General features: G+C 57.3%; 10 protein-coding genes across 10 annotated transcripts; 4 read left to right on the plus strand and 6 right to left on the minus strand.

Annotated features, from left to right (window-relative positions):
- Positions 1–1,852: 1,852 nt before the first annotated feature.
- On the minus strand, positions 1,853–3,225 carry DICSQDRAFT_152050 (class II aldolase/adducin domain-containing protein; the record flags this gene model as incomplete). Its single annotated transcript, XM_007361243.1, has 7 exons — positions 1,853–2,280; positions 2,349–2,363; positions 2,424–2,510; positions 2,575–2,823; positions 2,882–2,920; positions 3,004–3,050; positions 3,105–3,225. 7 exons carry the CDS (start codon positions 3,223–3,225, stop codon positions 2,014–2,016), a joined length of 825 nt encoding a protein of 274 aa, XP_007361305.1. The 3' UTR covers positions 1,853–2,013.
- Positions 3,226–3,753: 528 nt separating this feature from the next.
- DICSQDRAFT_50200 (uncharacterized protein) lies at positions 3,754–5,136 on the minus strand (the record flags this gene model as incomplete). The annotated part of the gene is made up of 9 exons (XM_007361244.1): positions 3,754–3,809; positions 3,872–4,045; positions 4,101–4,366; positions 4,429–4,468; positions 4,522–4,540; positions 4,597–4,634; positions 4,684–4,723; positions 4,785–4,860; positions 4,919–5,136. 9 exons carry the CDS (start codon positions 5,134–5,136, stop codon positions 3,754–3,756), a joined length of 927 nt encoding a protein of 308 aa, XP_007361306.1.
- A 198-nt stretch (positions 5,137–5,334) lies between these two features.
- DICSQDRAFT_49074 (dehydrodolichyl diphosphate synthetase) lies at positions 5,335–6,405 on the plus strand (the record flags this gene model as incomplete). Its single annotated transcript, XM_007361245.1, has 6 exons — positions 5,335–5,541; positions 5,603–5,745; positions 5,794–5,910; positions 5,961–6,065; positions 6,119–6,233; positions 6,289–6,405. The coding sequence occupies 6 exons, from the start codon at positions 5,335–5,337 to the stop codon at positions 6,403–6,405; spliced, it is 804 nt and encodes a 267-aa protein (XP_007361307.1).
- A 95-nt stretch (positions 6,406–6,500) lies between these two features.
- On the minus strand, positions 6,501–9,795 carry DICSQDRAFT_159109 (uncharacterized protein). Its single transcript, XM_007361246.1, has 3 exons — positions 8,236–9,795; positions 7,290–8,181; positions 6,501–7,226 (listed from the first exon to the last, which is right to left on the minus strand). The coding sequence occupies exons 1-3, from the start codon at positions 9,603–9,605 to the stop codon at positions 6,849–6,851; spliced, it is 2,640 nt and encodes an 879-aa protein (XP_007361308.1). The 5' UTR covers positions 9,606–9,795; the 3' UTR covers positions 6,501–6,848.
- Positions 9,796–11,391: 1,596 nt separating this feature from the next.
- On the minus strand, positions 11,392–12,209 carry DICSQDRAFT_49374 (uncharacterized protein; the record flags this gene model as incomplete). Its single annotated transcript, XM_007361247.1, has 2 exons — positions 11,392–11,536; positions 11,590–12,209. The coding sequence occupies 2 exons, from the start codon at positions 12,207–12,209 to the stop codon at positions 11,392–11,394; spliced, it is 765 nt and encodes a 254-aa protein (XP_007361309.1).
- Positions 12,210–12,816: 607 nt separating this feature from the next.
- DICSQDRAFT_49555 (uncharacterized protein) lies at positions 12,817–14,570 on the plus strand (the record flags this gene model as incomplete). The annotated part of the gene is made up of 5 exons (XM_007361248.1): positions 12,817–13,157; positions 13,481–13,697; positions 13,756–14,247; positions 14,336–14,422; positions 14,487–14,570. 5 exons carry the CDS (start codon positions 12,817–12,819, stop codon positions 14,568–14,570), a joined length of 1,221 nt encoding a protein of 406 aa, XP_007361310.1.
- A 321-nt stretch (positions 14,571–14,891) lies between these two features.
- Positions 14,892–16,399, minus strand: DICSQDRAFT_165747 (fructose-1,6-bisphosphatase; the record flags this gene model as incomplete). Its single annotated transcript, XM_007361249.1, has 6 exons — positions 14,892–15,323; positions 15,389–15,488; positions 15,558–15,631; positions 15,766–16,021; positions 16,144–16,272; positions 16,353–16,399. The coding sequence occupies 6 exons, from the start codon at positions 16,397–16,399 to the stop codon at positions 14,892–14,894; spliced, it is 1,038 nt and encodes a 345-aa protein (XP_007361311.1).
- Positions 16,400–16,920: 521 nt separating this feature from the next.
- On the minus strand, positions 16,921–19,245 carry DICSQDRAFT_143406 (uncharacterized protein; the record flags this gene model as incomplete). Its single annotated transcript, XM_007361250.1, has 5 exons — positions 16,921–17,476; positions 17,545–17,786; positions 17,854–18,650; positions 18,678–18,975; positions 19,018–19,245. The coding sequence occupies 5 exons, from the start codon at positions 19,243–19,245 to the stop codon at positions 16,921–16,923; spliced, it is 2,121 nt and encodes a 706-aa protein (XP_007361312.1).
- A 1,015-nt stretch (positions 19,246–20,260) lies between these two features.
- On the plus strand, positions 20,261–21,672 carry DICSQDRAFT_78106 (uncharacterized protein). The gene is made up of 4 exons (XM_007361251.1): positions 20,261–20,491; positions 20,551–20,625; positions 20,687–20,712; positions 20,784–21,672. Exons 1-4 carry the CDS (start codon positions 20,386–20,388, stop codon positions 21,423–21,425), a joined length of 849 nt encoding a protein of 282 aa, XP_007361313.1. The 5' UTR covers positions 20,261–20,385; the 3' UTR covers positions 21,426–21,672.
- Positions 21,673–22,178: 506 nt separating this feature from the next.
- DICSQDRAFT_177432 (uncharacterized protein) lies at positions 22,179–24,640 on the plus strand (the record flags this gene model as incomplete). The annotated part of the gene is made up of 13 exons (XM_007361252.1): positions 22,179–22,357; positions 22,431–22,457; positions 22,522–22,542; positions 22,604–22,695; positions 22,749–22,775; positions 22,832–22,990; positions 23,043–23,173; positions 23,229–23,309; positions 23,366–23,484; positions 23,535–24,000; positions 24,060–24,183; positions 24,242–24,331; positions 24,393–24,640. The coding sequence occupies exons 1-13, from the start codon at positions 22,224–22,226 to the stop codon at positions 24,638–24,640; spliced, it is 1,719 nt and encodes a 572-aa protein (XP_007361314.1). The 5' UTR covers positions 22,179–22,223.
- Between the last annotated feature and the right edge of the window lie 212 nt (positions 24,641–24,852).

Genomic DNA, 24,852 nt, shown 5'->3' on the forward strand with positions numbered 1-24,852 from the left:
GGTTGTTAGAATGTGGCAGGCGAGTCAAGATGAAGGGGCAGCGAGTAAAATGTCCTGAAGCTCAGTTGCTCAAGGGGCTTGCAGATCCGATTATTATGCTTGGTATCGTACATTATATATACATGTACAGTGCTAGTGCTCCTACCTGAGACTATAGGAGCTTTTTCCGGTCCTCTGGGTACTGCAGCAACCGGCGTGAGACAGCGTATGACGGGATGCGCTGGTTTCGCGCTCACGAGACCACATCGAAACATATGCGATGACTGTGCAAACCGGTTAAGATGTCCGAAACATAGCCGAGGGCCCTTGGAGTTGGGCGGAGTATATCGGCATAGCGGAAGTGAACGGCAGGAAAGTAGAATGAGTAAATGAAATCGTAAACTCTGGAAGCAAAACAGAGGGTTCGAACATGGTGCTCAGAAGTAGTCTTACGGACCACAATGCCGGCTACCTCTGCTGGGTCCATGGTAGTCTGCAGACGAACGTCAATATCGGGTCCAACACATAATCATCCATGCATGTTTGGCATTGGGCGAAACCCCGCGGCTGCGCTAAAGTACCCTCGGGACCTGAGCGCTATCCGTTCTTGTACTAGCTACTGTGGTGGTATGATGATGGCTGAGCAGATGAGAGGGCATGCGCCCACGATCGACTCCCGGAGCCTCTCGTGGCGCGGGCGCCGGGCAGCCCATTCCTCGTCGTGGGGATCACAGGTTCACCCCCGCCCCTCTTGTTCTTCACCCCAGTACTAAACTGGCTTAGCGTCCACAACAGGGCACTTGCAGAACGAGACTTACATCATCGTTGGAAATAGTCCTTGTGGGTAGAGACTACCATGAGGTTTGCAGAGGTTTGCAAAACTCGTTGCAGGCTACTCATCGCGCAACCCGTTGCCGCAGTCCATCCCATCGCTTCTCGTTCTAATGCGAACCGACGGCGACGTTCTAGCTGGTGGCTTGTATGCTTCCTAATAGAATCGGTCATGCGCGACTGCCGCTTGATCACGACAGACACCCTCAAAGATACCTTCCAACTCTGAGATGAGGAGCGCTCTAGATCCGCGAACATGTTGTGCGCAGTGACATCATATGCGTTCAACCATCCTGCACGATTACTAAAATCATCTATAAAGCTGAACTGACTGCACTACTTGGGACGAAAGCTTACCATCTTGGTGACGAGTGCAATTGACCACGGTCAACGTCCTTTGGGAAAGCTGGAGGTAGGTCTCAGTGAATGGGTCCACAGATTACGTTGAATGTAGATGGTCACATACTGTCCAAGCTACCAACAGTCCCCGTCCCGACCTGGCCGACAAGGTCAGGGCCATGCAGTCAGAAAAGAAGCAACAGTAGGAGTCCAGCTTGAGGTCATTCGCTGCCATTTTGAGCGTCCAGTCGACATGTACGTAGTGAATGCGTCACCGGCATTGAGAGGATGCCCGCTCAAGTCCGCGGTGCGGAGGACATTGAAAGTGACGCAGACTAAAATGCTGTGGTTTAGAGGGGTACCTGATGGGACCGCACAAGTCCTGGGAAGATGAACAAACTTGTGGATACGTCTTATCACGGAGGCTCAGCTTGAGAAGATCGGTTCATGCGCTGATCCAGGATGAGTCACGCTACTGTAGCAATTGAACAGAATCATCCTCTGCCAATGGTCAGAGAAAGGAAAGGAACCATGAGACTGAGACAAGCCATTCTAGATGTAGTCGACACCGCCATTATAGCTCCATAGACCCTGTCCACAACCATGTCAACTATCCTACCTTCAGGGGCTGGTCAATTCGAGTACGTACTTCTGCACCTCACCACTACAGATCAGTCGTAGGATGAGTTGATGAATGACGCTTGGGCAAACGACTGATATACTGCATCGTCAACATCAGTTTACTGTGTATGAAATTGGATCAGCGCAGACGGGTCGACAGGTGCTAATCGAACAGAACCTTGTACAAAGATAGCTCCTGCTGCCTTCTGACAAAGACGTGACGTATGGAGACAACCCTGCTCCTCACTGCTTGGCTCCCAATTTAAACGAAACGCCCTCCTGCGCCTCCAGAACCTGGAAGTACGGCAAGCCATTGAACCATCCCCCAGTAAGAGTACCGACGGCCTTGTATGTGATCTTGGACTCTGCCTCCGGAATTTTTTTGGTCTGACCGCCAGTACCCGCGGCCGCGGCGTCCGCCAAGAGCTGTACCTGGCAGCATTTCTCGAGCGCGACGAAGTAATGGAGCGTCGCCTCTATGGAGTCGGTAGCTACGAGAAGGCCATGATTCTAGTGTATGATCCAAGAGTCAATTGAACATCCCAAGCCAGGTGCACAACACAGTGTGTCGCACGTACTTGTAATATCACAGCCTGAGGCATGAGTATGTCAGAACTAAGTCACGCCAACAATTGTTACGAGCATGTATGAACCTTCTTGTTGCCTAGCGCTTTCACGATATGGTAGCCTTCCTCCTCATCCAGGACAGGGCCTCCAAATTGGGTGAACACAGCATGGTCCTACACAGCCAGCTCCCTCATTCACGCCCTAAACAAGAGCAGAGTAAGCAATGGACAGGCTCACCTCGTAGAACGCGCACGAATCCTGGGTGATCATATCCAGGGGCTTGCCCAACGTCGAGAAGGCACGCCCGTACACCGAGTGCGAATGCGCCGCACAGTGGACGTCCGGACGCGCAGTGTGGATCGCGGAGTGGATCATGAATGCTGCCTTGTTCAGGAGCGTGTTCGGGCCAGACTCGGCGGCCTGTACGACGCCATGGTGATCGACGAGGATGAGGTCTTCGGGCTGAATGAGCGAGAAGTGCTTGCCCTGGTAGGGGGCCATCAATATCTATGTCCGTTCACGGCATGTTTCGAGCATTACTGACGAAGGGGTTCACCCAGAAACAGTCGGTCCGGATGGTATCCTACGTACAACAAGATCAGCGTTTGTAGCAAGCAGCGTAGCGTGACGCCATCCCCCGCGGCGACACGCGGCCAAAACACTTACCCGGACCGTGATGTGCCCCGCGACACCCTCGTCATAGCCAAATTTCCCTGCATGGAATGTCAGCTATATCTGGCAACCAGGCATGTATATTTGAGCCAAACCGAAGAGTCTGAAAGCTTGCGCAAGCCGGAACTTCAACCATGCCCGCTCTTGTTCCTTCGAGGTGAACTGTGGAGGGTGGGGCAACTTTCCAACGGCGACGTTCCACTCAGCCTTTGGCATGTCACTGGAAAAGTCGGTCGCAACTGGCGCCATGGTTCTGACGGTGTAACCTGGTAGGTGAGACGATTCAAGTTGCAGGAGAGGGGTCAACTGCTGATAGAGCTCAGTTGCTCTGGGGGATTGCGAACGCATCTAGCATGATCCCACGCCAATATATAGACACAGTAATCTTAAGTTTGAGTGACGAGTCTATGAAGTTCATTCTGCTCACCTGAGTATACAGTCAGGGGCGTGAGACAGCATATGACGGGATGCGTCTACTTCACGCTCATGGGGCCACGATTGTCCGGGCCGTGATGGACGTAGAGAGCAGTGTGGTACCCACATATTCCCTTGCAATTGGCTTCTATACCTTCGCTTACTCACGATCTCCTGGAATAGCATGGTATATGACGTGCATACTAACTTCTCGTGCCGGCCATCTGCACGAAGGTCAGAAATGGCCTTTGACGGCAGTCGTATATACACCAAAGTTGAAAGGTATCGCAGGCTAGTGTTGCTGAGATGTATGGCAAGAAACGACAGCGCTCAGAAGTAGTCTTGATAACCATAGTACCGACGACCTCTAGTCGGTCCATGGTAATCTGCGAGTGAAAGTCAGCACGCAATCTTCCGCCAATCATTACCAACGCAGAATGATACATACATGAACTAGTGTCTCGCACAGGGTCTATCCCCGCGGCCGCGCTGAGGTTGAGGTAGCCTTCAGAAATCTGTGCGCGACCAGCCCTCGCTGGGCCAGCCCCAGTGGGAACGTTCCACTTTGCACGGCAGAACGTACAGGTAGCAGGTTTACCCTGATTGATTTGGGTATTCATCCCTAGTAATACATTGCCTCAGCCTTCATAGTGGAGCAGTTGTGAATGGAGACTCACATTGCTGGAAACAGTCCTTGTGTAAGCCATTGCCACACTCATCACAGAAAGTGAGCGTCTTTTCGTCGACGCTCTCCATGTCTTCAAAGCAGACCGGACACATGTCATCTTTCCCGGGGAGCCGCCTTTTGGTCTTCTGGGAGCCGGAAGCGACGTTCTTGCCGGTGGCGTGGGCGTATGCTTCCTGGATGCGCTCATGCGCAACTGCCGCTGGATCACGAGGAGCGCGCGCAAAGATATCTTCTAATTCGGAGGTGAGTAGCGCTCTGGGATGACACGAGATCACGAGTGAGAAGTCTGTCCAGGGTTTCGACGACATACGACATACTTCTGATACCAGTGACCAGATTTCTGAGAGACTTGGAGGACTGGCTCGCCGCGTCAGTTGAGGCCAGAGTGTAGGTGCCGCCAATCTACTCACCCTTGAGGAATATAAAGAGCTACAATGCAAGGTCAGCAGGGAGCCCTTCCTGTACGGAACCGAGTGAAGACCCACAATGTGCTTGCAATGGTTACCCTTAAGAGCATCCGGGCCTACACAGCGTGAGTACCATCAATCATACGAGAGTTCGACGCGTCTTACAAGTACAAGAAGGCTTCTTGTCAATAACAACACTATACACCTAAGCGATACACCACTTTCGGTCAGTTGCGAATAGTCAGCCACAGGCTGTTCCAACTCACATTGCCAGTCGAGCCGAGGACGCTGAACTCTTCCCTAAGCTCGTTGCCCCGTCGCCTTCGATCAATCATGTAGAACCTGTCAAGACGAGCGCGTCAGGAACCCGCACAGAGCGCGGTATCGTAAGAAGGCGTACCGCTGGTCTCTCACACGCACAGCCCTTTCTATGATGTTCTTAGGGCAGACCTTCTTAAACATAGCGCCACGCTTCTCGGGCACAGGGGCGTTAGGGTCCTTTGTCTTCCGAGCTCGTTTCGGCTTCGGTGGGGAGTCGATGTGGATGGGATTGCTAGCGGACCCAGCACCGGCCGCAGCATGGCGGGCAGCGTACGAGTAGTTGGACGGCGGGAGCATTGTCGGGATGCTCGGCATATCTTTCCAAGCCAGGTACTGGTTGTCGTACGGATCATCAACGGCCTTCCTCTTCTTAGACATCGCGGTAGCTACGGTGGAAGGAGGTGTCGCGAGAGGCGGGGATGTGGAGAATGGCGAGGTTAAAGCCTGCTGCATAAGCGAGAACGCGCGACGCGACGCGACACAGGTTCCCACGACATGGCTCTCCAGCTCATCTCTTCCTCTCTTGGCTGGATCAGCACTAAGGCCGAGTCCAAGGCCCGCCACGCCCTCATCTCAGTCCTCTCAGCAGGCCCGGTCCCCAAGCACGTCGCATTCATCCTTGACGGGAACAGGCGGTATGCTAGGAGCAAGCACAAAGCGATCAAGGATGGCCACTATGAGGGTTTCTGGGCTCTGCGCAAGGTGTGTTTGCAGCAACTATCGCTGGGCCCGTCACGTACGCTGAAGGCTTTCTGTCGCTTAGATGCTGGAGGTGTGCATGAACCTCGGCGTAAAGTGCGTGAGCGCATACGTGTTCTCTATCGAGAACTTCAAGCGCTCTCCAGAGGAGGTCGAGGCACTTATGGACCTCGCCGAGGAGAAGCTACTTGAATTCGCTAGGCAAGGGTATGTCATTCGCTTTCCTGATTGTCTTTGCCTTCTCATTGCTTCCAGAGAAATCCTGGACAAGTACGGTATCCGTCTTGTCGTCGTCGGCCGTTGGGAGCTGCTTCCGGAGAGGGTCCAAGTTGCGGCGCGAAAGGCTTTGGACAGGACGCAGCATAACGAGAAGTGCCTATGCCCTATATCCAACGTCTATCCCAATGTTAAACAAGGACGAGCAGGGCTATCTTCAATATGTGCTTTCCGTACACTAGCCGGGAAGAAATTGCTAACGCAGTGCAAGAAACCATCCGAGAGCGTTTAGAAGATGATTCCCTCGACGAGTCAGTACAGCTGGGACCCGCCTTCTGTATAACGTGCTCACAGGCTGCTCCAGGAAAATAACCGTGGAGGACCTTGAAGCCCATCTGCGCACGGCGGGCAGTCCACCTCTCGACATTCTCATCCGCACTAGCGGTGTGAAGCGTCTCAGTGACTACATGCTCTGGCAGGTACGGGCCACCGCCTATCCTTCCCTCGCACTCCTAACTCATCGCGGACGCGTAGTGTTCAGAGGACACCCAGATCCAATTCTCCAGTAAATACTGGCCTGATTTCGGCTTCTGGGACTTCATACCCATCATCTTAGACTACCAGAGGAAAGTCTGGGCCACTCAGCCTTGACTTGCGCGGTTTTTCTTTTGCTAGCTGGTGTCCTTTGACTATAACTTATTCAATTCTTCTTCATAATGGCACAATGGTCACGGGATTGGAGTGGTGGAAAGTGTTGTGCGACTGGAACGACACATCGCGGGTCACTCAATATGTACATCAGACCCATTATGTGGCAAAAATCCGCGTGCGGAAATAGAGTCCGTGCTGAGGAGGAACAGTAGCGATATAAACAGCAAATACAGATGCGACGACAATACAGGACAGATGACCATGAGATAGTACAAGAGACAACAGTCGTCGCGATGTGGTGATGGTTGGAGCAAGGAGAACAATCGCGACATATCTACACAGGCATAGCGAAGCCTATTACAATCCTACACAGGAAGCATACCTGCATGAGTATAATAAACACCCCAGCCACACAGGGACACGAAACGAAACGCATAGATGAATCATGAATGCTGTACCACAGCTTGCGTCTGTGGATGCGCATGCGGGTCCGGGTACCGGTCGATCACAGGCTTGACAGTATCGACCATGGCGAGCGCGGGCTGAAGGACAATGAAGAGCTGTCTGCAGATGAGCTCCTCGTTGGTCTTCATGCTCTCCTCCACCCCGGACTTGAGGCGGTCCACCGCCCGCTTGGCGACGGCGAGCAGATCGTCCAATAGTGGCTTCCTGAGCATCTCCGTGATGTCCTCCGCGGTGGGATGGGGAGGGATCGGAGGGGGCTGGGCGGCACCGTGCTTATCCAGCATCTCGCGAAGTTCCGCGATCGCCTTCTCGTTGCTTGCGCAGCGCTCTGCGTTCTGCTTGTCCGCCTTCACGAGCTAAGTAAGTAGTGATGATAACGGTTAGTACAAGGTAAAGACAAGTTATGTAGTGGCACTTGCCTCGTCCACCTTCAGGCTCAGGCTCGCGTTATCCCGCGCGAGCTCGTAGTAGTCCCGCTTCTGCGCCAGCCCGCGCTGCTTGCGAGCCTCGAGCTCCTCCATGCTCTTGGCGACGTCGCCGTTGGCCTTCTCAAAGCGCGTCCTGAGGTCCGTGACTTCCTCCTTGAGCTCCTTGAGCGACCGCGGAGGCTCAGGCACCACCTCGCCATCCTCGATAGAGCTCTGCGCCCGGAGCGGCGCGCTCTTCTGCTTGTACCCACGCTCCTCGAGCTTCTGCAGGACGATGTCCTCGACCCCCGTACCCTCGTTGCGCAGGTCGTCGACCCCGCACTCGAGGTCGGTCACGCGCTCGTCCATGTTCTCCATCATCGACTTCAGCTCCGACATGAGCACGCGCTCCGAGTCGATCGGGGCCCACTTCGCCTTGTCCAGCTGTGTCTTCGCCAGGGCCTCCGCCTCCTCATGCGCCTTGCGCTTCTCCTCCCTAGCCTTGCGCCTCTCCTCCTCCTCGCGTTGACGCATCTCCTGCGCCTGCTTGAGAGCCTCCTGGTGCTGCTGGACCATCGGCCGGATCTGGTCCAGCCAGCCGTTGATCTGCGAGACGTAATCGCGGACGAGCTGGAGCTCGTTCTCGCGCGTGTTGTCCTCCGGGGAGGGCACGGGGAGGCCCTGGAGCGGGTAGCGCACGAGCTTGTCGAGGCAGGCGTCCAAGTGCTTGCGCTTCTCCGCGATCGTGCTCTCCGTGTTCGCACGCATCTTCTCGAGTCTGCGGTGCACGTCGACCATGGACCCGCTCTGGTACGCGCGCGAGTGTTGGAGCTTCCGCTGCTTCTCGCGCTTGTCTTCATGAGTGCGCAACTCCAGCTGCAGCGTGACGGCTCTTGAGAGGTTGCTACAGAGGGGGTGAGTGATGCTACTAGGACGCAAAGCATCCGGCGAGACTGACCGAGTAAAGTCTTTCCATTGAGCTTTGAGACCCTCAGGGATTGCCTGATCCTGTGCTGCAGGGACACCAGTCTCGTCCGCCATGTCTGTGTCTTGCTCTTCAATGAGGAGCCCCCCCCGCTCTTGCACCTGCATGTTCTCTGCAGGGGTGTACTGCGGAAAGGCGAACGGGTTCGGTTTGGACGAGGACGCCCCTGCGGGGCCGGCGCTCGCAGTCGAGACGGGCACGCCAAAGCTGGACATGCGCAACCCCTCGCGCTCGTTCCGCATATGACTCGCGACTTTTGTCGCCATGGCCTGGTCGTCTGCAGAGGCGGCGGGTCCAGAATCCGCCAAAGATGTGTTCCTTCGTTGATACTGGAGCCCGCGGGGCTCCTCTGGGCTACGAGTCGGGTTCGGCGAGCGGGGCGTTCTTGGTGTCGTAAACTCCGCCTGAGGAGTGTGGAACGCGATCTGGGGGCTTATCGCAACGGGGCTCTCGACCCTTTCCCGCTCCTTGCCTTTCGACGACGTGGAAACGGTCGGTCTCACGGGCTCTTGATGTTCTGGAGGTTTTGTAGGAGCCGAGACGTCCCATCCCTTTTGTGCTTCTGCAGTCGAAGGAGGCTGCGGTGGCACCCCCCTCCCGCTAGTGGATGAGTCGAGCGGGGCCGGGGCCGTGGCCGGGTCTGGATCCGCCCACGACGAGAAGTCGACGTCGCCGCCGCCCCATCCTTGGTTACTGTCGTTCGATGCGTCGCCCCAGCCGCTCGATACGTTGCTCCAGTCGGCCGACGGGTTACCCCAGTCGGACGGGTTGCCCCAGCTTGCTCCCGCAGACGAGGACGACGCCGCCGCCGGGGGGTTAGCACCCGCACTCGCGCCCGCCTGCGCACCATCCTCCCCCCACGCCTGCCCCCCGACGGGCGCAGCGCCCCACCCAGAAGAAGACGCCGCCCCAACCTCCGACTCCCTCCTCCGCGGACCCACCGGGAGCGCGTTCGTGCTCGTACCCGGGAACCTGCCCGTGCTCCGCCCCGACTCGCCCCCGTCCCCGTCTCTGTCCCTGTCCCTGTCCCAGCCGCGTCCTCTGCTGCGGTCCCCGTCCCTGTCGCCCGCGCCGCGCTTCCGGTTCGCAGTGTAGCCCTGCCTCGGCTTCGGGGCAGTGGTCCACTGCGCCTGGCTCGGGTGGACGAAGTCGCAGTTGGTTCCGAAACGGCAGCCGCCGTTGATCGGCGCGCCGTTGTCGTCGTACCACTGTCGGTCGGGTGGGACGGGACGGGGGCGGCGGGAGCGGGAATCACGTCGGTTAGCCATTGTGCATGGGAGGGGGTTAGAGTCCGCGATTAGTAGGAGGATGGGGAGGCTCACCTTGCAACGAACGAGAGGCATTTGAGAAGAGTATGCGGATGGCGCGACGGTGTTCTTGAGAAAGAACTATGGGAAATAATGGCGGGCAGGCCTTCAACGGAGGTAGAAGCGCGATACGATGGGGACGGTCAGAAAGCGGCAAAAGGTGCTGCAGCTGCTGTCAAGGAGTATTAGGTTTCTCGTTCAGCATGCACATTCATATACAAACAGCTCGCGCCTAAACGGCTGATGAAGGTGCGTACGTTGTCCAGGAAAACACGATTTCGCGTGCTTGGCCTGAATAAGTGGAACACAAACGCGTTGTGAGGGCGCTTCTGACGCGTGGATGAAGACGTAACGAACGGAAAGCAAGGACTGCAAAGTTCTCCAGAAAGAGAGGAGGGCCGCAAAGGGCGACGATTGGAGGCAGCAAACAACAACGGAGCAGGAGGAGGACGACCCTCATTGGCAGTGTGATCTCGATCAGTATTCAACTCAATCAAATTCAGTGGAGGTGTCTTACCAGATCGGGAACATCCCGCCTGAGTGCACATGAGCGCCAACGCTATTCGCATCCGCAGAACATCGGGGCCGCAATTGACCACGGCGTACCCTTCCTCAATAATATCACACGTGCAGGTCCTTACGAGGCCGAGTCCAAGACTCTGCAAATATCGCGACAGTAGCGATCCTAGTCCTATTATTCTACAAATATCCCAGCACTCGTCACCATCGTCGCCAGATACACAAGAATGTGCGAAACCGTAATCATGCCGTGCTACCGGACCTGTGTCCAGATAGAAGTCGTAATGGTGTGTGTACCAGTGGCAATAGCCAAGCACTGAACGGGAGCACTGTAGCTGAATAGGTGAACCCCGCCCGGGCAGGATAAGCTATTCGAAGAGATAGAGAGCAGGTGTCGCAGCGTAGTCAGAGATGAGACGATGGGAACAAAGGGGGAGGGCTTGTGGGTTTATGCGGTCAAAAATACAGCAACAAACGAGATAGAGCAAGGTGTGCCAGCCGTTAAGAGAAGGGAATAGAAATGAAAGCAATAAAAGAGAGAGGACCTCGTACAGTCAAGACGTAATTGTTCGTCACAAAACACTCGTCAGCAATCCAGTGCCAGAAGCACTTCACCAGCCCCCAAACCACCGCTTGGGAGGACGCTTCCTAGGGGAACGCATCATTGTCACCGTCGTCTCGACCTCCTCTGGCTCGATCACTTCCTCCTCTACGACGACCTCCACAGAAGTGGTCTTCGGGATATGGGTCGTAGAGGAAGAGCTGATAATGTTTGGAGTCGGCGAGGCTATCCGACGAGTGTTTGCTGGTGGCTGAGCGGTCGCCTGCGAATTGACAGTGTGGTGCTGAGTGTGCGTGACGGTCCTGGTCTCGGTCGCAAACTCAATTGCGGTTTCGGTGATAATAATAGGAGCGGGGGCAAGGGCCGGTGCCTGTAGGGAAGAAAACATTTGGTCAGCGCACTGCTCCAGATCGGAAAGCGAGGGGCGTAGGCTGATAATCGGTCTGCACTCAAAGCGAACCGGTCCAACTCAGATCGGGGCCGTCACGCTCGGTGACGAGGCGTGTTGGGCATCACGTGGGCGCGAAAGAGGTGCGCGTCGCAGGATCATCGATCGGGAAAAGAGACGCGGGTTGAATGCAGACGGGCTACCAGCTTACAACAGGGACGCGGGGGAACAAGACGACAAACACCGTGGTCCCCCAAGCCCGGGACGAAGGGAGGGGAGGGGGCGAAGGATACCAACTCTACACAAGTGAAACAATGAAGATGAAATTGATGGACAAGAGTTCCCCCTTCGTCTCAGAGCTCGGAGCGGCGCTGCTGGGGTGGAGGCGGTGGTACCTTGGGTTTCCGTCGGGCAGCGCCGGCGGGAGGTACAACGGGAGGGGGCTCGTTGTAGATGTACTCTTCCTCCACGGTCTCAGGTTGACCCTCGTTGAGCATCCTATACGGGGATGAGATCAGCATGAAAGGCGTGATAAACGTTAGCCTACTTACACAAGTTGCTCCATGATCCAGCTCTCGCGTCTTGACGCGTCGTGCTCGCGGCGATTGACAGCTTCCTCACGACGGCTGATTTCGCGCTCGCGTTCAGCAATTTTGAGTTCACGGTCGAGGATATCCTCTGCGCGAATGCGAGCCTGGTCCCACCAGCCAGGAGGAGTGAGAGACTCTTCCTTGACGACTTCTTTGATTACCGTCTGGATCGGAGGAGGAGCCTCGGTGACCTTCTCATAGACAGTGGGGCAGGCTGGGCAGACAAGAGGACTGGCGGTAGGGGCGGCAATGACACCGCCGGGGGCGCCTGCAAGGATTTCGGCCTCGCGGCGAGCAACCTCGGCCTCACGAACGGCGACGTTGCTCTCACGAGCGAGGAGGGCTTGAGTACGTTTCGGAGAGATGATGCCCCAAAAACCTCCGTCCTTGGCTTGTTCACCGTTCGCAGCAGCAGCACCTGTTTGATGCGATGGAAGCGAAAGCATGACGGCGAGGACCGCAAGCACGAGGGAGAGGACCAGAAGGAGAGTGGTGGACGAGATGGTGCGATGGTGGTGATGGCGGGAAGATGAGCGTTCACTGCGCTCCCGTTCTCGATGAGACGAGGAAGGTTGGGCCATCCTGACGCTAACGGAGTTCGAGGGCGACAAGGATGTGGAGGTACGGGGTCTATACGTGGACGTTATGGTGGAAACGGGGCGTGGGGGAGAGGTAGCGCGTTAGTCGGTATGCAGAAGGGTCGGAATGGCCGTGAGGGATTTAAAAGAGGGAACAAAAGGAGACGGGAGGAGGGGGGCGGAGAGCAAGGAGAGGGCCCCCAGCGAATTGACTTTTCAACCGTTGGTTGGTATTCCCTTATTGGGTAAACCAAACACAAACAGGTCACAACATCACCCCTACACGTGTCGCCAGAGTTCCCACCCGCTGATTAATTGTCACGCCATCCCTTTGTTTTCTGGCAACGGAATTTTCGTTTTGCGAGGAGAACATGCGCTCCGCTGGTTTCAGCCAATCAAACGAGAGGACTTGATCACTCCGACGCGGAGACAAAACGAGGGTGGCTGATGTGGCGGGGGCAGTGAAGTCACGTCACGTTACGTCACGTCACAGACTGCAGCGCGTGCTGAGACGATCACGCACGCGTGCCACCGGCGCGTTCGCGCTTCCCTTCCCTCGAGCTGCTCTGGCCCTCCTCCGCTGACCGTCCCCCGAGGCTCGACAGGCAGCATGTCTCTCCGCCGCATCGCGCAAACAAATGCCGCCGTTTCTGCCTCGCCCAGGATGGGTGGCACAGCCAGTGCGTCCTCCGTCCCCTCACCATCCACGCCTGTCCGCGGTAGCCTCCCCACCACTCCGAGGACACGGCTTGTCTATCCCATCTCTCCAGTCACGTCCCCATCGCTGTCTGCATCTCAGCCCTTTGATTGGGAAGCCGCGAGGTCCAGACGACCCCCACCGTATGCCACACCTTTGAACGGAAAGCGGAAGACAAGGCAGAGCGATGTAGGCACACCTGGAAAGGCCACTCCGGCTAAGCGTGTTGTGCGGAAGAAGTCTCTCTACGAACGGTGAGTCAATGTCGTCTCATGCCACAGCTCTATCTGCGACCTGGATTGTGAATGCACAGTCTGTCGTTGTATAGACTAGCAGGTGGATGCACTCGAGGGCCCTGTATGCCACCAATACTTCTATCTTGTGGGTGCCTCTGTGGTGTGTTCTATTTCGTTGGCTACCTGTGTCACCACCATCATGGTGAGTCTGCGGGTACATGCAATCGGTCACATTCCTCGATTTGCCCGGATGCCAATGCACCATCCTAAGCCTGCATGAGCCGAACCAATCGTACCGCCCGTCAAGCCACTTGACTGACATACGCTCATGACCATGATAGAATCACCAACCTTCCCTCTCAGATATCCTTCGAGATATCCCAATTCCCGAACAACGTCCCGCTCCCATCGCCACAAAACTCTGCCAGAGTCATCGGCGGAGCTCTGCACTTCCTCCATCTCTGTGTCCGCATCTCGCAAATTCGCAGAATCCCAGACTCCGATCTCGGGTGGGAGGACATGTACCGCGAGCACGAAGGGGAAGCCTGGTTTGACTGGGTGCGTCTGCACTTCTCACTTACCATCCATATGTACGCTTACTCTACACACGCAACAGACAACACCGACGACCATCATCCTAGTATCAGCCACCGTCCTCAACACGCTCTACCTGTTCACCCGCACCCGCACCTACTACCTCAACCTCGCCAACGAGCCCGTCTCCTCCCCACACGCCTCCTTCATCAAACGCCCCCGCGGCCCCTCCCGCACCTCCTCGTCCTCCCCCAACCCTAACGACGACGACCCCTTCCAGAAACGCTCCGTCCCCTCGCTCGCCTGGTCGCTCTTCGTCTCGGTCCTCAAGGCCCTCTGGCGCTTCCTCGTCGTCTCCGCCCGCTTCCTGCTCAACCTCTCCCCGCCCAAGACGCGTCCCCCCCAGCCATGGGAGGAGGACGAGCGCGTGCAGGCGCTCGAGGTGTGGACCCCGGGCAAGCTCGAGATGGCGCTGTTCGGCATCTACTCGCCCGTGCACGCGCTGCTGTGGATGGCGACGACGAGCGCGAACTGGATCCTCATGTTCTTCGTCATGTTCACCGTCGGCGTCCAGGTGCGTATCCCACCAGACGTCGCTCTCCGTTCATGAGGGACTGTCCCGCTGATGACATCACGCTGTGGCCTTGCTCCTTCCAATGCAGAGCCGCGCCCTCGCGCGTTCGTACGAGGCCCTGCTGAAGGACCGCGCGATCATCGCCGCCGAGGTCATGCACGAGTACAACGAGAACGTCAGTGGCCACGCTCCCCCCTCGTGCGCGAGCGAAAGAGAGACTAACAGAGATCGCCATGTAGTTTGTCGTCCCACGCATCAACCCAGTGCGCAAGGACGCCGCGGTCATGACGCACGAATCGGAGATGGTCAACGTCTGGGAGTGAGCGAGGTTCCACGGGCGCAGTTCCTCCAGTCGTCGGTCCGATTCTGTTTTCTCGGCATCTGGTGGCTTTCGTTGCACTGCATTCTGCTTGGTCTAGATTCGCGTGTTTCACCCCCTCCAGGTAATTTGCTGCTTATTAGGATCATCATCACGAACTTTCGCATCACAAGTCCCTTTTCACGCATGCAGTACGGCTTCTTCTTTCGTGCTATACCATCCGCCTTCATTGTTGAGGTCTCGGAACAATCGATTGCACGCATACAATACAAAGCATATACAAACTGCATCGCACTGGCAACGGTAGGACGTCCGCTGATCCGCATCACGGCTTCGCCTCTCCGTTCGTCTTCTCCGCCTCGTAGAACTTGATCAGGTCCTGCACATCCTCTTTGCTCCCGAGGAAAACAGGGCACCGCTCATGGATGCTCTTGGGAACGATATCCAGGATGCGCTGCGTGCCGGTCGTCGCGATGCCGCCAGCCTGCTCCGTGAGGAACGCCATGGGGAACGCCTCATAGAGCAGCCGTAGCTTCCCCTTCTTGCTCTTCTTGTCGTCGGGATACCCGAAGATGCCGCCGTAGAGGAGCGTCCGGTGCACGTCTGCGACCATCGAGCCGATGTAGCGCGCAGAGTATGGCGACTTGCCGTTCTTGGGGTACTTAATGGAGTTGAGGTAGTTGAGGACGGGCGGGTGGAAGTACACGGAGTTGCCTTCGTTGAAGGAGTATATCTTCCCTCGTGAGGGGATCTTGATCTGTACACATTCCGGTCCTGTGAGCAAGCCGGCTTCAAAAACATCCGGGACTGACGTGAACTTACATCAGGATGGGTGAGGATGAACTCGCCGAGGGCAGCGTCGAGCGTGTAGCCGTTGACGCCATGTCCCGTGGTCAGAACCAGGTTCGCTGACGAACCGTACCTGCACAGGCGTGCCCATTGGTCAGTGTGCACGGCCCCCGAAGGTACCACGGGTACACGAAGCACTCACATCGTGTAACCGGCCGCGACCATCTCGCTGCCTGGTCTCAGGACATCCGCAATCGTTCCCTTCGACCCTGGCGCCTTTCTCACATGTATCAGCCCTGCCCCACTCATTCACGTGCCTACTTCCATGTCCCCCCCCCTTCCGCATCGCCCCTCAAGGAGGCCTAGCAAGCGCAGGAAAGGAGAGATACGGAGGGCATGAGACTACTCACGATGTGGTAGATACCAAAGATGGTGCCGATGTTCACACCGGCGTCGATGTTGCTGCTGCCGTCGAGCGGGTCAAAGACGACGCAGTACTTGCCCTTGTACTTGTCCTCGATGATGACCGCCTCCTCGAGCTCCTCGGACACGAGCACGGCCGTCTTGCCCGACGCGCGTAGCGAGTTGACCATGATGTCGTTCGAGAGGACATCGAGCTTCTTCTGCTCCTCGCCCTGCACGTTCGTCTCGCCCGCTAACCCAACCCTAGTGTCACCATCCGCAAAGTAGATATCCGCAATGGTATCGGGGAGGACAAAAGAACAGGGAAGCAGGGGAGATGACGATGAGATCACCGTCGCGCAGAGAAAATCACGAGGGTCACTCACAGGTTAATCAGGCGCGCTTTCCTAACATTGGTCGCAATGAACTTGGATGTCGTCTGAATGGCAGTCAGAAGCAGTGTCAGGTCGCCAGTCGCAACTGCGCCCAGACTGAACTGGTCTGCGAGGACGTGGCTGTCGTGCGCAAGCAAAAGAATGGGAACGCGACGGGCGATGAGATGAGCGCTCGCATCGACCGAGATCCGAAAACGCACCGAGTGAGGGTGATGATGTCGGTGTTGGGCTGATCCTCTCGAGACATGGCTAGTGTACGAACAGTGGGTAGGTGTGGGTGATAGGACGAGCACGACCGCGTTTATATCGAAGCGGGGGAAGACGGGAGTGGATTGTAGGTGGTCGGGAAGCGGGGGCCCCTCTCTCCGTCGCCTGCCTCAGCCCTCCTGCCTAATGCGGCAAGTACCTCCACTTCACATGCCCTGAGTTCCGGACTCCCTCAGGCGTCGTTGAGAGTCCCGGTCCTTTTCCGGCGCGTCATCCTGTGTTTATGGCTGCCTTCCGTCCCACCGACCCCCGTTCTCCAACTCCAGGCTCGCCTCTGGGGTCTGCAGATCCACGAAGAAGGTATCAGCGACGTTCGCGGCGCCCTCTTGCACTAGATTATGTAGATCGTACAGTACCACAATGATGACATCAAGCAGCGCAGCGTAGGCCACCCCCGTGCGTATGTGCAACCCATGCAGCGCATCATCGTGATTCGTCCGTCCGTCCGTCCGTCAGCAACTCATAGCCCGGTGTGCGAGCCAGGCTCACGCCCGTCCTCTGTTATCGTTTCCGTTTCACCCCGGTCATCACCGTTGCCGCACCCGTGCTCGCGCCCACCGGCTCCTTGCCTTTGCGCGCCCTCAGCGGTATCGAGAACGCTTCCCCGTCCAGCCCTTCGACGATCATCACCTGTATCTCCCCACTAGCCCCGCCTGGGCCAGCGTTGTCGCCCGGCGCCCGCGCACCGGACGCGCGAAGGGGCGACGGCGCACGGCTTCCGCCGCCGGCCCGGTACTGTGGTGGCCCGCGCTCCGGCCCGGATGAGTACGGTTCGTCCTCCTCGTCCTCGTCTTCACCTTCCGGCACGTCGTACAAGCCCATATGCGAATGAGCACCTGCTTCGTGAGCTTGCTGGGCAAGCGCCGCCGCGAGCTCCGCGGTAAGGGTCGCCGCAACGCGCTCTTCTAGCGAATTTCCGGAGGGGACGTGCGCGGACATGATGTTGGGGTCGCCCTGGCTGAGCAAGGCAGACAGCGTCCGCACAGACGCTTCCAGGTCCTGCTCGTCCTTGGCCGGATCCGCCAACTTGGGCCGTTTGGCTTTGAAGCTGTATTTACTACAAGAGTCAACAGGCACGTCAGCACAGCGCCGCTATGAGAATAAGAAAACGGCTTGGCTTCTCACATGTTCGGATCCGGTTCCCATGTCGGGTCGTGCGTCTTCATGTGCGCGGTCAACGTCGTCCGCCGCGTAAACGTCTTATCGCACCCCGGGTCCTCGCACTGGTACGGCCGCTTGCCCGTATGTGTCCGTCGATGTCTCGCCAGACTGCTCGAGTCTCCGAACGTCTTCCCGCAGTCCGGATACTCGCAAAAGTGCGGCTTCTCGCCTGTATGCACCCGCAGGTGGACCTGCAGCGCCGACCTCTGCATCATACAAAATCATTTGCATCAGCACGACAGTTGGCAGGAAAGACAGGATAGGCGGACTCGCCTGGATGAACGTCTTGCCACAGCCGCCCTCCGGACATACCCACGGACGCTCTCCAGTATGTATTCGCATATGGCGACAGAGATCGCTCCGTCGGCTGAATGACTTCGAGCACTGGTCGCACGCATGTGCCTGTTGCACTTTCCCGCTGCGATCTTTCATCTCAGCCACTGCGGTGGCCGTGGTCGCGGTCGACGCTACCGCGGAGAGGCCAGACCCTCCGACAATGGCAGATGGCGCTGGTTGAGTTGGGAGAAGCGTCGACGTCGACGCCACAGACTGCAATTGCTCATGTGTGGCGAGTGTGCCCTCGTAAGGCGTTGATGATAGTGCAAGGGTCGGGGCCGCAGGCGGGGAAGACGTGATATGCAGCGAACGAGGCGATGCCCGTCTATTCGCGCCCGGTGGCGGGACAGCAGGCACGGATGGCGGCTGGATGCTCGCATGCGGATCCGCTGGCGGGGTAGGGTCGCGTTCGGGCGAGGGATCTCGATCAAACTGCGTGAAATGGCTCAGAATGTCGTCCAAGTCTGTGCCCGAATACTCCGGGGGATGCGATGGAGGGCTACTCCCCAGAGTCTCCACAGGCGACGACGAGTCGTGGTGCCGTCCTGGACCGCCCAGCCCGTCCTCCCGCTCGCTCTCGCCCTCGTCGTCATACAGATATTCCGATCCGTCCGTCGGGCTGCTCGAGTGTGATAGCAGCGGTACGTCGCTTGCGGTGAGCGAGTGGAATGCAGGGGCGTTCCGCGTCCGCGTCTCGTACTCGTCCTCCTTCCTTTGCCGCGCAAGGTCTGACTCTGCTGCTGCTAGCGCCTCCGCCGCGCGCTCGTCCTCCGCGGCCGCGTGTGCGTGTGCCGCCTGAAGGACCGCCGCGAACCCGCTCAGGTTCATTCCAAACATGCCGGCGAGTGCTTCCGTGAGATTGGAGTGGGGGTCGTGTGCGTCGTGGGCGTCGTGGGCGTCAGAAGAGTCGTGAGGTCCGTCGGAGAGGTCAATGGGTTGAGCGGCGGTGTGTCCGTCGCCAAGTCGGTGCAGCGAAGAATTCATGGTGGCGACAGAGTTCTGGTGCAGGAGGGAAGAGATTTCTCGCTCGAGTTGCTCGATAGTCAAGCTAGAGCTGGGCTGGTCTGGGGAGGAGAGTGCGGCGGAGAGGTCGTCATCTACGTTTTCGGGCTGGTGTCTGGCATTCATGTCTTGAGATAGCTGAGCTTTGCGCGCTGCATGCGCAGATGGCTGGTGTTGGAATGGAGAGGGCGCGGGAGGCGATGGGTGACGAGAAGGAGATGAGATGGCCAAGGTATGTAGATGATGGTGGTGATGGTCGTCGGGGAGAGGTTCATCGTGCACGACATCAGACAGAGCCAGCAGGGGCCCGTTGTCGTCGTGATCCATGGTAAGAACCATAGCGTCCAAATACAAGTTAACTGCCGCGCCTGGGAGTGTATACGGGATGGTTTGATTCCTGCGAACTTCGCAGCAATGTCAGTCGCGCCCCAGCAGCTCCAATAGCGTAGTTGGGCGCACCTAGGAGGATATATCTGGTCAGGACAGCCTCCGTTACGGCACTGGACGCGTTGTGTATGCGTCGTCAGCCAGTACGAGCCAGGACTGTGTCGGGGGAGCGCAAGGGGTACAGTCGGGGACGATCGCCTTTGGAGGAGAGGACTTGCTATAACGGCGTGGTTCAACACATAACCCCCATTTGAAACTCCGCCATATACGCGGGACGCGTCGCGATCTAGCGCCGCGCCCAACCCTTCCCCGTAACTTATACTGGTGATACTTCCCTCTCCACAGCAGGCTCGCTTCAATACGCAGCGGTGCTAACAAGGCTTTGACTGGAGGAGATCTTCCTGGCCTATGGTGTGCCAGTCATTTGTTCCGGTCGTGTGTGGTTATAATGGATATCCTTCGCCGCCGTCTGCGGTCCTTTGCCGGACCTTCGGGAACGGAAGCTTTTATCGGCACCAGTCTACGTCTTTGTCTCGTTGTCCATATTCAGCGTGTAGATTGATACCTACGATCCCTTTAGTATCTATCCTCACTACTGCTTGCTGTGCATGTCTTTCTTATCATGGTCGTGTTAGTAGCACGTACAGTAGTTACATCTAGCATTGTCGTCGACGGGCCTGCTGTGTTCTTTTGGTTCTTCCTTCACTGGACATGAGAAGCGGCGCTACAGCTTCATTGATATCCGTCCAACGCGAGAAAGCACTGTACATATTGCTGTACACCGCTCATGAATGTCCGTACGGTCTAATCGCTATGTATGGACGCAGCCAAGGCGCAGCTATCCGGATGCCAAGCGCCGAATATCAGCGCAGCGGGCGTCCCGAGCCGAATAGACGCTCAAGGCACGTACGCCAGGGGACTCCGAGCGCTCAACCGCAACGCCTTTAACTCTGTACTCATTGCTCCGATCTCGCCCAGTGCCCCTCTCGGCGCCGCCTTTACGCTCGCCCTACAAGGGCTGCGACTCCTCTGAGTCTTATTCTACGACAGTGCCGCCACCTTTCATATCCGTCACGCAACATGCCTACCGACCGCGTGCGTTCGTTCCAAATTGACCTGAAGCCTCGGAGACATCATGGCTATGCCGTCTTGCTCTTCATTCTTGGGACTCTGCTGCCGCCACTAGGTGCCGTTCTACTATGTTCTTAGATTGGAATATCGATTGAAGCTCATCGGAATATGTAGCTGTGGCCGCACGGTTTGGGATCGGGACGGATTTCTGGCTTAATTTGGTGTTGACTATTTGCGGGTACATACCCGGTGCGTCCCTCCTCGCCATCCCGCTTTCCTGGCTTACACGGAATTTTGTCCCCCTGCACAGGGCACGCCCACAACTTCTACATCCAGGTGCGCTCGGGACCGTCCGGTCTCTATCGCGCAGCATTCACGACTGGTACTGATCGCTCGAATGTCAACAGAATATCCGGAACAACAAGACCCACCGTCGCACGCCGAAATGGGCCCAGAAGTGGGGCCTCATCGACACCTCCGAGATCAAGCGCAAGGAGCGCCGCTCGCAATGGGCCAACCGCTACAACGAACGCCTCCCTCACTCGGCGCTCGAGAACCAGCCGTACGCAGAGGGCGAGGTCGGCGGCTCCTCCATCGATCTCTCCGAGGAGAACAACGCCACGCGCGCGCGCGGCCCGAACGGCGAGTTCTGGGACCCGAGCGAGGAGCGGTACTACGGGCAGAACGGCGACGCGGCGAGCACGGCCACGCAGGGTTCTGGGCGGTGGCGCTACCCCGCCAACTTCGACGACGCGCTGCCCCCTACGAAGAAGGCGGCGAAGAAGGGGAAGAAGGACAAGAAGGACAGATGGGCGCGGACGGAGGACGCGTACGCTGCGCAGGAGGAGGGCTCGGGGAGGAGGAAGAAGTCGAAGAAGCGGCGGTCGGCGGCCGCGGATGCGGAGACGTACTCCCAACGGAGCGAGTCGACGACGGAGTTCCCAGAAGACCCCGAGGGCGGGCTGTACGGCGATCGTCGTCCGCCTGCTGAGGAGCGGGACGGTTTGCGCAGGACGACCTCGGAGGAAATCTTCAATCACGAGCTCTAGGTCCGCGGCATCGCTGTGGATGGAAGGTTGTGTTGGAAGGCGAGGGATGCAGATGAATGTGGGGTGTTCTTGTGGGCGCAGGCTCGGGGTGCAGAGACGGGTGGATAGACGGCGGTGGACATATAGTCCTGATCTTACGACACTCCTTTCGTTGCACGAGCGATGCGGGCACGCAGAAGACCTCACCCATGTATATGTACCGCTGTCTGCATGACTCGATATCTATTCATCGCATACCTGATGGGACAGCTCCTGCTACGTCCTGGGCATCGCTGTTCGTGGTGTGTTCGTCGCTCTTGTCCAGGTTCCAGGTAGCAACCGCACGATGAGGCAACTGGCAGCGGGATCCTTCGACTCGAAGCGCCAACGGAATCAGGTTCGGAGAGTGTCCTCCAGGTACCGTTCTCATCCCTTCTCCTTCTCCAAGACATCTGCTTTCGTGATGTGTACATAGTCCTATAACAAATCTCCGAGTCTATCTAAGCACCGCCCCCCGAGCAGTGCACACTGCACGATGAATTCGGCAATGACGAGTTCTGCGCGACAGGCTATAATTGCGACAACAGCGAACGCGTACTCCCATCGCGCACCACATGGCCCGCGTGCACGACGCAATCTCGCGCGTTCCCGTCAAGAATTTCGGTCCCTGGACTGTTCTCATCACTCGCGCACGGCTATAAAGTCCGCGTCGCGTTTTCGAGATGACGTTCCGTGTCCTCGCTGGCCCTCCCGTCAGTCCCCCGTTCGGGTTCAGCCTTCCATTCGTCCGTCCAGCTCTAAGGAATCGCGTTGTGCAACATGTTCGCGAAGCTGTTGGCGGGCTTAGCGGTCGCGACGGCTGCGGTGCGAGCGGCAGTGCTCGTCGACTTCCAGGTCGCCCAGCCGCCCCCTCTCCCTAAGGACGCTAAGCAATGCACCGTTCAAATCCTCCAGTGCGTATGAGGTCTCAGTTTCCAGACATGCGTGCCATGATATATGGTCTTGATCTGACCGGTCTGTCGACAGGCGTACGTTCGGAAACTCGTTTGGAGCGTGAGTACTCGTGTCGAATAGAGTACAGGATAACGGCATGACTACAGGCAACTTTGCTTTGCAGGGCTGAAGTAGTGGAATATACGTGAGTCCGGGCATACGGGCTGGCGCGAAATGGCAGTCAAAAATAACATCCATGGGCCCAGACCTCCCACGGATTGCGGTCCAGTCGGGTCTTGGGCTGGCATCAGCCTGAACTTCACGGTAACCTCGAACGGTACACAGTTCGATCGTCTAGGTAAGTCCGGATCAGAAGGCAGTAAGTGCATGACTGACTGACGCAATGTTCAGGTATCTTCACCTTCCAAAATGTCGAGAGTGAATCGCAAAGTGACGCTCCCTTCGCGAATGAAGCTCAATAAGTTTTGTTCTAGTCTGGCGTACGTCGACGCCTGAACCTACTCGCGGCGACGGTATCATCTGGACCTACCTGAAGGACGTGACACGTTACACTCCACTTTTCGCGAAGAACGGAACTTTCATCCTCCAGCTTGACAACTTGCTCGAGACAGGTCTGGACGGGCAGTACGCGAGTAGGTCACTTGTACCAGTGAATGCACTGGCTGTTGATCATATGTACTGCAGCCACCCTGCATGCCACTTTCTTTGCGTCTTCAGCCGCACATCCGCCCGCGCCCAAGGCGGATGTCATTATACCAGTGTCCACCCTTGCGAACAACACCGGAAATGATGCATCGGTGCCCCCCACATTCTCTGTGGGTGTCCTGTGCACGACATCGATCGTTACCGGAGCTGACCTCTATCATGCAGCTGAATGTCACAGTGCCCCCAAACGCCGTACAGATTTTTGCTGAGCTGTACGCCTCGGGCAACGGGAACGAGGAGTTCTGGGTTGGTACATGCGCGCGCATGCATGTCAGTGTCGACTAACATCCAGTCACTTCCAGTACTTCAACACGGCCAACGAGTTCCTGGGCGACCTCCCAAGCGGTACTACCTTCGGAGGCGGTCCTTTCCGTGAAGTCCGCCTGTTGGTCGACGGGCAGGTTGCCGGCGTAGCGTTCCCGTAGGTGTGCCCCTCATCCCCCTCGAACCAACTCGCTAAAGCCGTGTCAGGTACGCCGTGATTTTCACTGGGGGTATCGTCCCTACAGCATGGAGGCCGATCACATCCTACGGCGCGATCGACCTCCCCACCTACTTCCTCGACCTCACGCCATTCGTTCCCGTGCTGACCGACGGCCAGCCGCACAACATCAGCCTCGACGTCGTCTCCGCGGAAGACGACCACACGATCAACCAGAACTGGTTCGTCTCGGGCAGCCTCCAGGTCGTCACCGATCCGTCTGGCAAGCCGACCACCGGCAAGATCACCCGTTACGATGCGGACGACTTCGCGGTCACGAACACTACCGGGAGCGTCGGTGCCAATGGCGACGTGAACGTCACGGTCGCGGCGACGCGTAACATCCACATAGAGGCTGAGATTACGAGCGGAAGCGGCCAGACCACACACGTCGTGTGGAGCCAGAACCTCGAGTACTCGAACACTCAGAACTATCTTGACAACACCTTCATCCAGGTATCAACGAGCTCTCATATGCGTAAGCCCTTTGGGAACAGACGTTGACGTCCCTGTAGATCGTGAATCAGAGTGCAAAGGGATCGTTCCTCTCGACGCACAATGGAGTGCCGACGCTAGTGGACGAGTTCTCATACCCGCTTATTATCAACTTCACCGTCCTTTCCCCCGATGGTTCTCAATGTAAGCCCACTGTGATTTCCCAGGTATCTATCTACCTCTGACTTCATTACGTCCGCAGTCGTCGCCACGTTTGACCATTCGCTCAACCGCGTATCCCAACCCGCACCATTCATCCTCGGTTCCACAATCAAGAACCACCAGACCGCAAGTACGTTCCCTGAGTTAGACTTACCATGAGCAATCAGTACTCAGTGCTCACACCGCAACAGCCGGCTTCTTCACAGAGGCCTCCACTGGTAACACCGGCAACGGCACGAACTCGAACGTGTTCTCCTACGTCGACCTGAAGGGCAACACTTACAACCGCGGGGTGACCGCGGTCGACAACAACATCACATCTGACCACCAGGGCGGGTCGCTCGCGCCAACCACCGCCTTCAAATTCCCTGGCTTCGCTCAGACACCTCAGAGTATTCCGACACCTCGGTTCCCGGGAGCTCGGAAGATCGCAAACTGAGTGCCGAATACAGTGGCGCTGGACTGCTTGAAATTGTTGTATCTATTGCGTCAGATCGTTGAGATCGTTGCCTGGTATATGAACAGTTGGATGTTGTGAAGATATAAAGCATGCTTCACTACAACAGCAGAGCATCGACTCCATCTGAGAACCCTAATATTCAACCCCAGAAATCCGACCTCGCCTCACCTCGCCACTTCTCGGCGCTTCTC

This window comes from Dichomitus squalens, assembly GCF_000275845.1.
Source record: "Dichomitus squalens LYAD-421 SS1 unplaced genomic scaffold DICSQscaffold_2, whole genome shotgun sequence".
Lineage (NCBI taxonomy): Eukaryota > Fungi > Basidiomycota > Agaricomycetes > Polyporales > Polyporaceae > Dichomitus > Dichomitus squalens.

What these genes read in the sequence shown, in the direction of transcription:
- DICSQDRAFT_159109 (XM_007361246.1), bottom strand. Translation starts at nt 9,605, where the DNA reads ATGCCTCTCGTTCGTTGCAAGGTGAGCCTCCCCATCCTCCTACTAATC. An exon ending in CAATGGAAAGACTTTACTCG is followed by an intron (nt 8,182 to 8,235) that starts GTCAGTCTCGCC and finishes CCCCCTCTGTAG; the next exon opens with CAACCTCTCAAGAGCCGTCA. An exon ending in TGAGCCTGAAGGTGGACGAG is followed by an intron (nt 7,227 to 7,289) that starts GCAAGTGCCACT and finishes CTACTTACTTAG; the next exon opens with CTCGTGAAGGCGGACAAGCA.
- DICSQDRAFT_78106 (XM_007361251.1), top strand. Translation starts at nt 20,386, where the DNA reads ATGCCTACCGACCGCGTGCGTTCGTTCCAAATTGACCTGAAGCCTCGG. An exon ending in GACTCTGCTGCCGCCACTAG is followed by an intron (nt 20,492 to 20,550) that starts GTGCCGTTCTAC and finishes CGGAATATGTAG; the next exon opens with CTGTGGCCGCACGGTTTGGG. An exon ending in TATTTGCGGGTACATACCCG is followed by an intron (nt 20,626 to 20,686) that starts GTGCGTCCCTCC and finishes CCCCCTGCACAG; the next exon opens with GGCACGCCCACAACTTCTAC.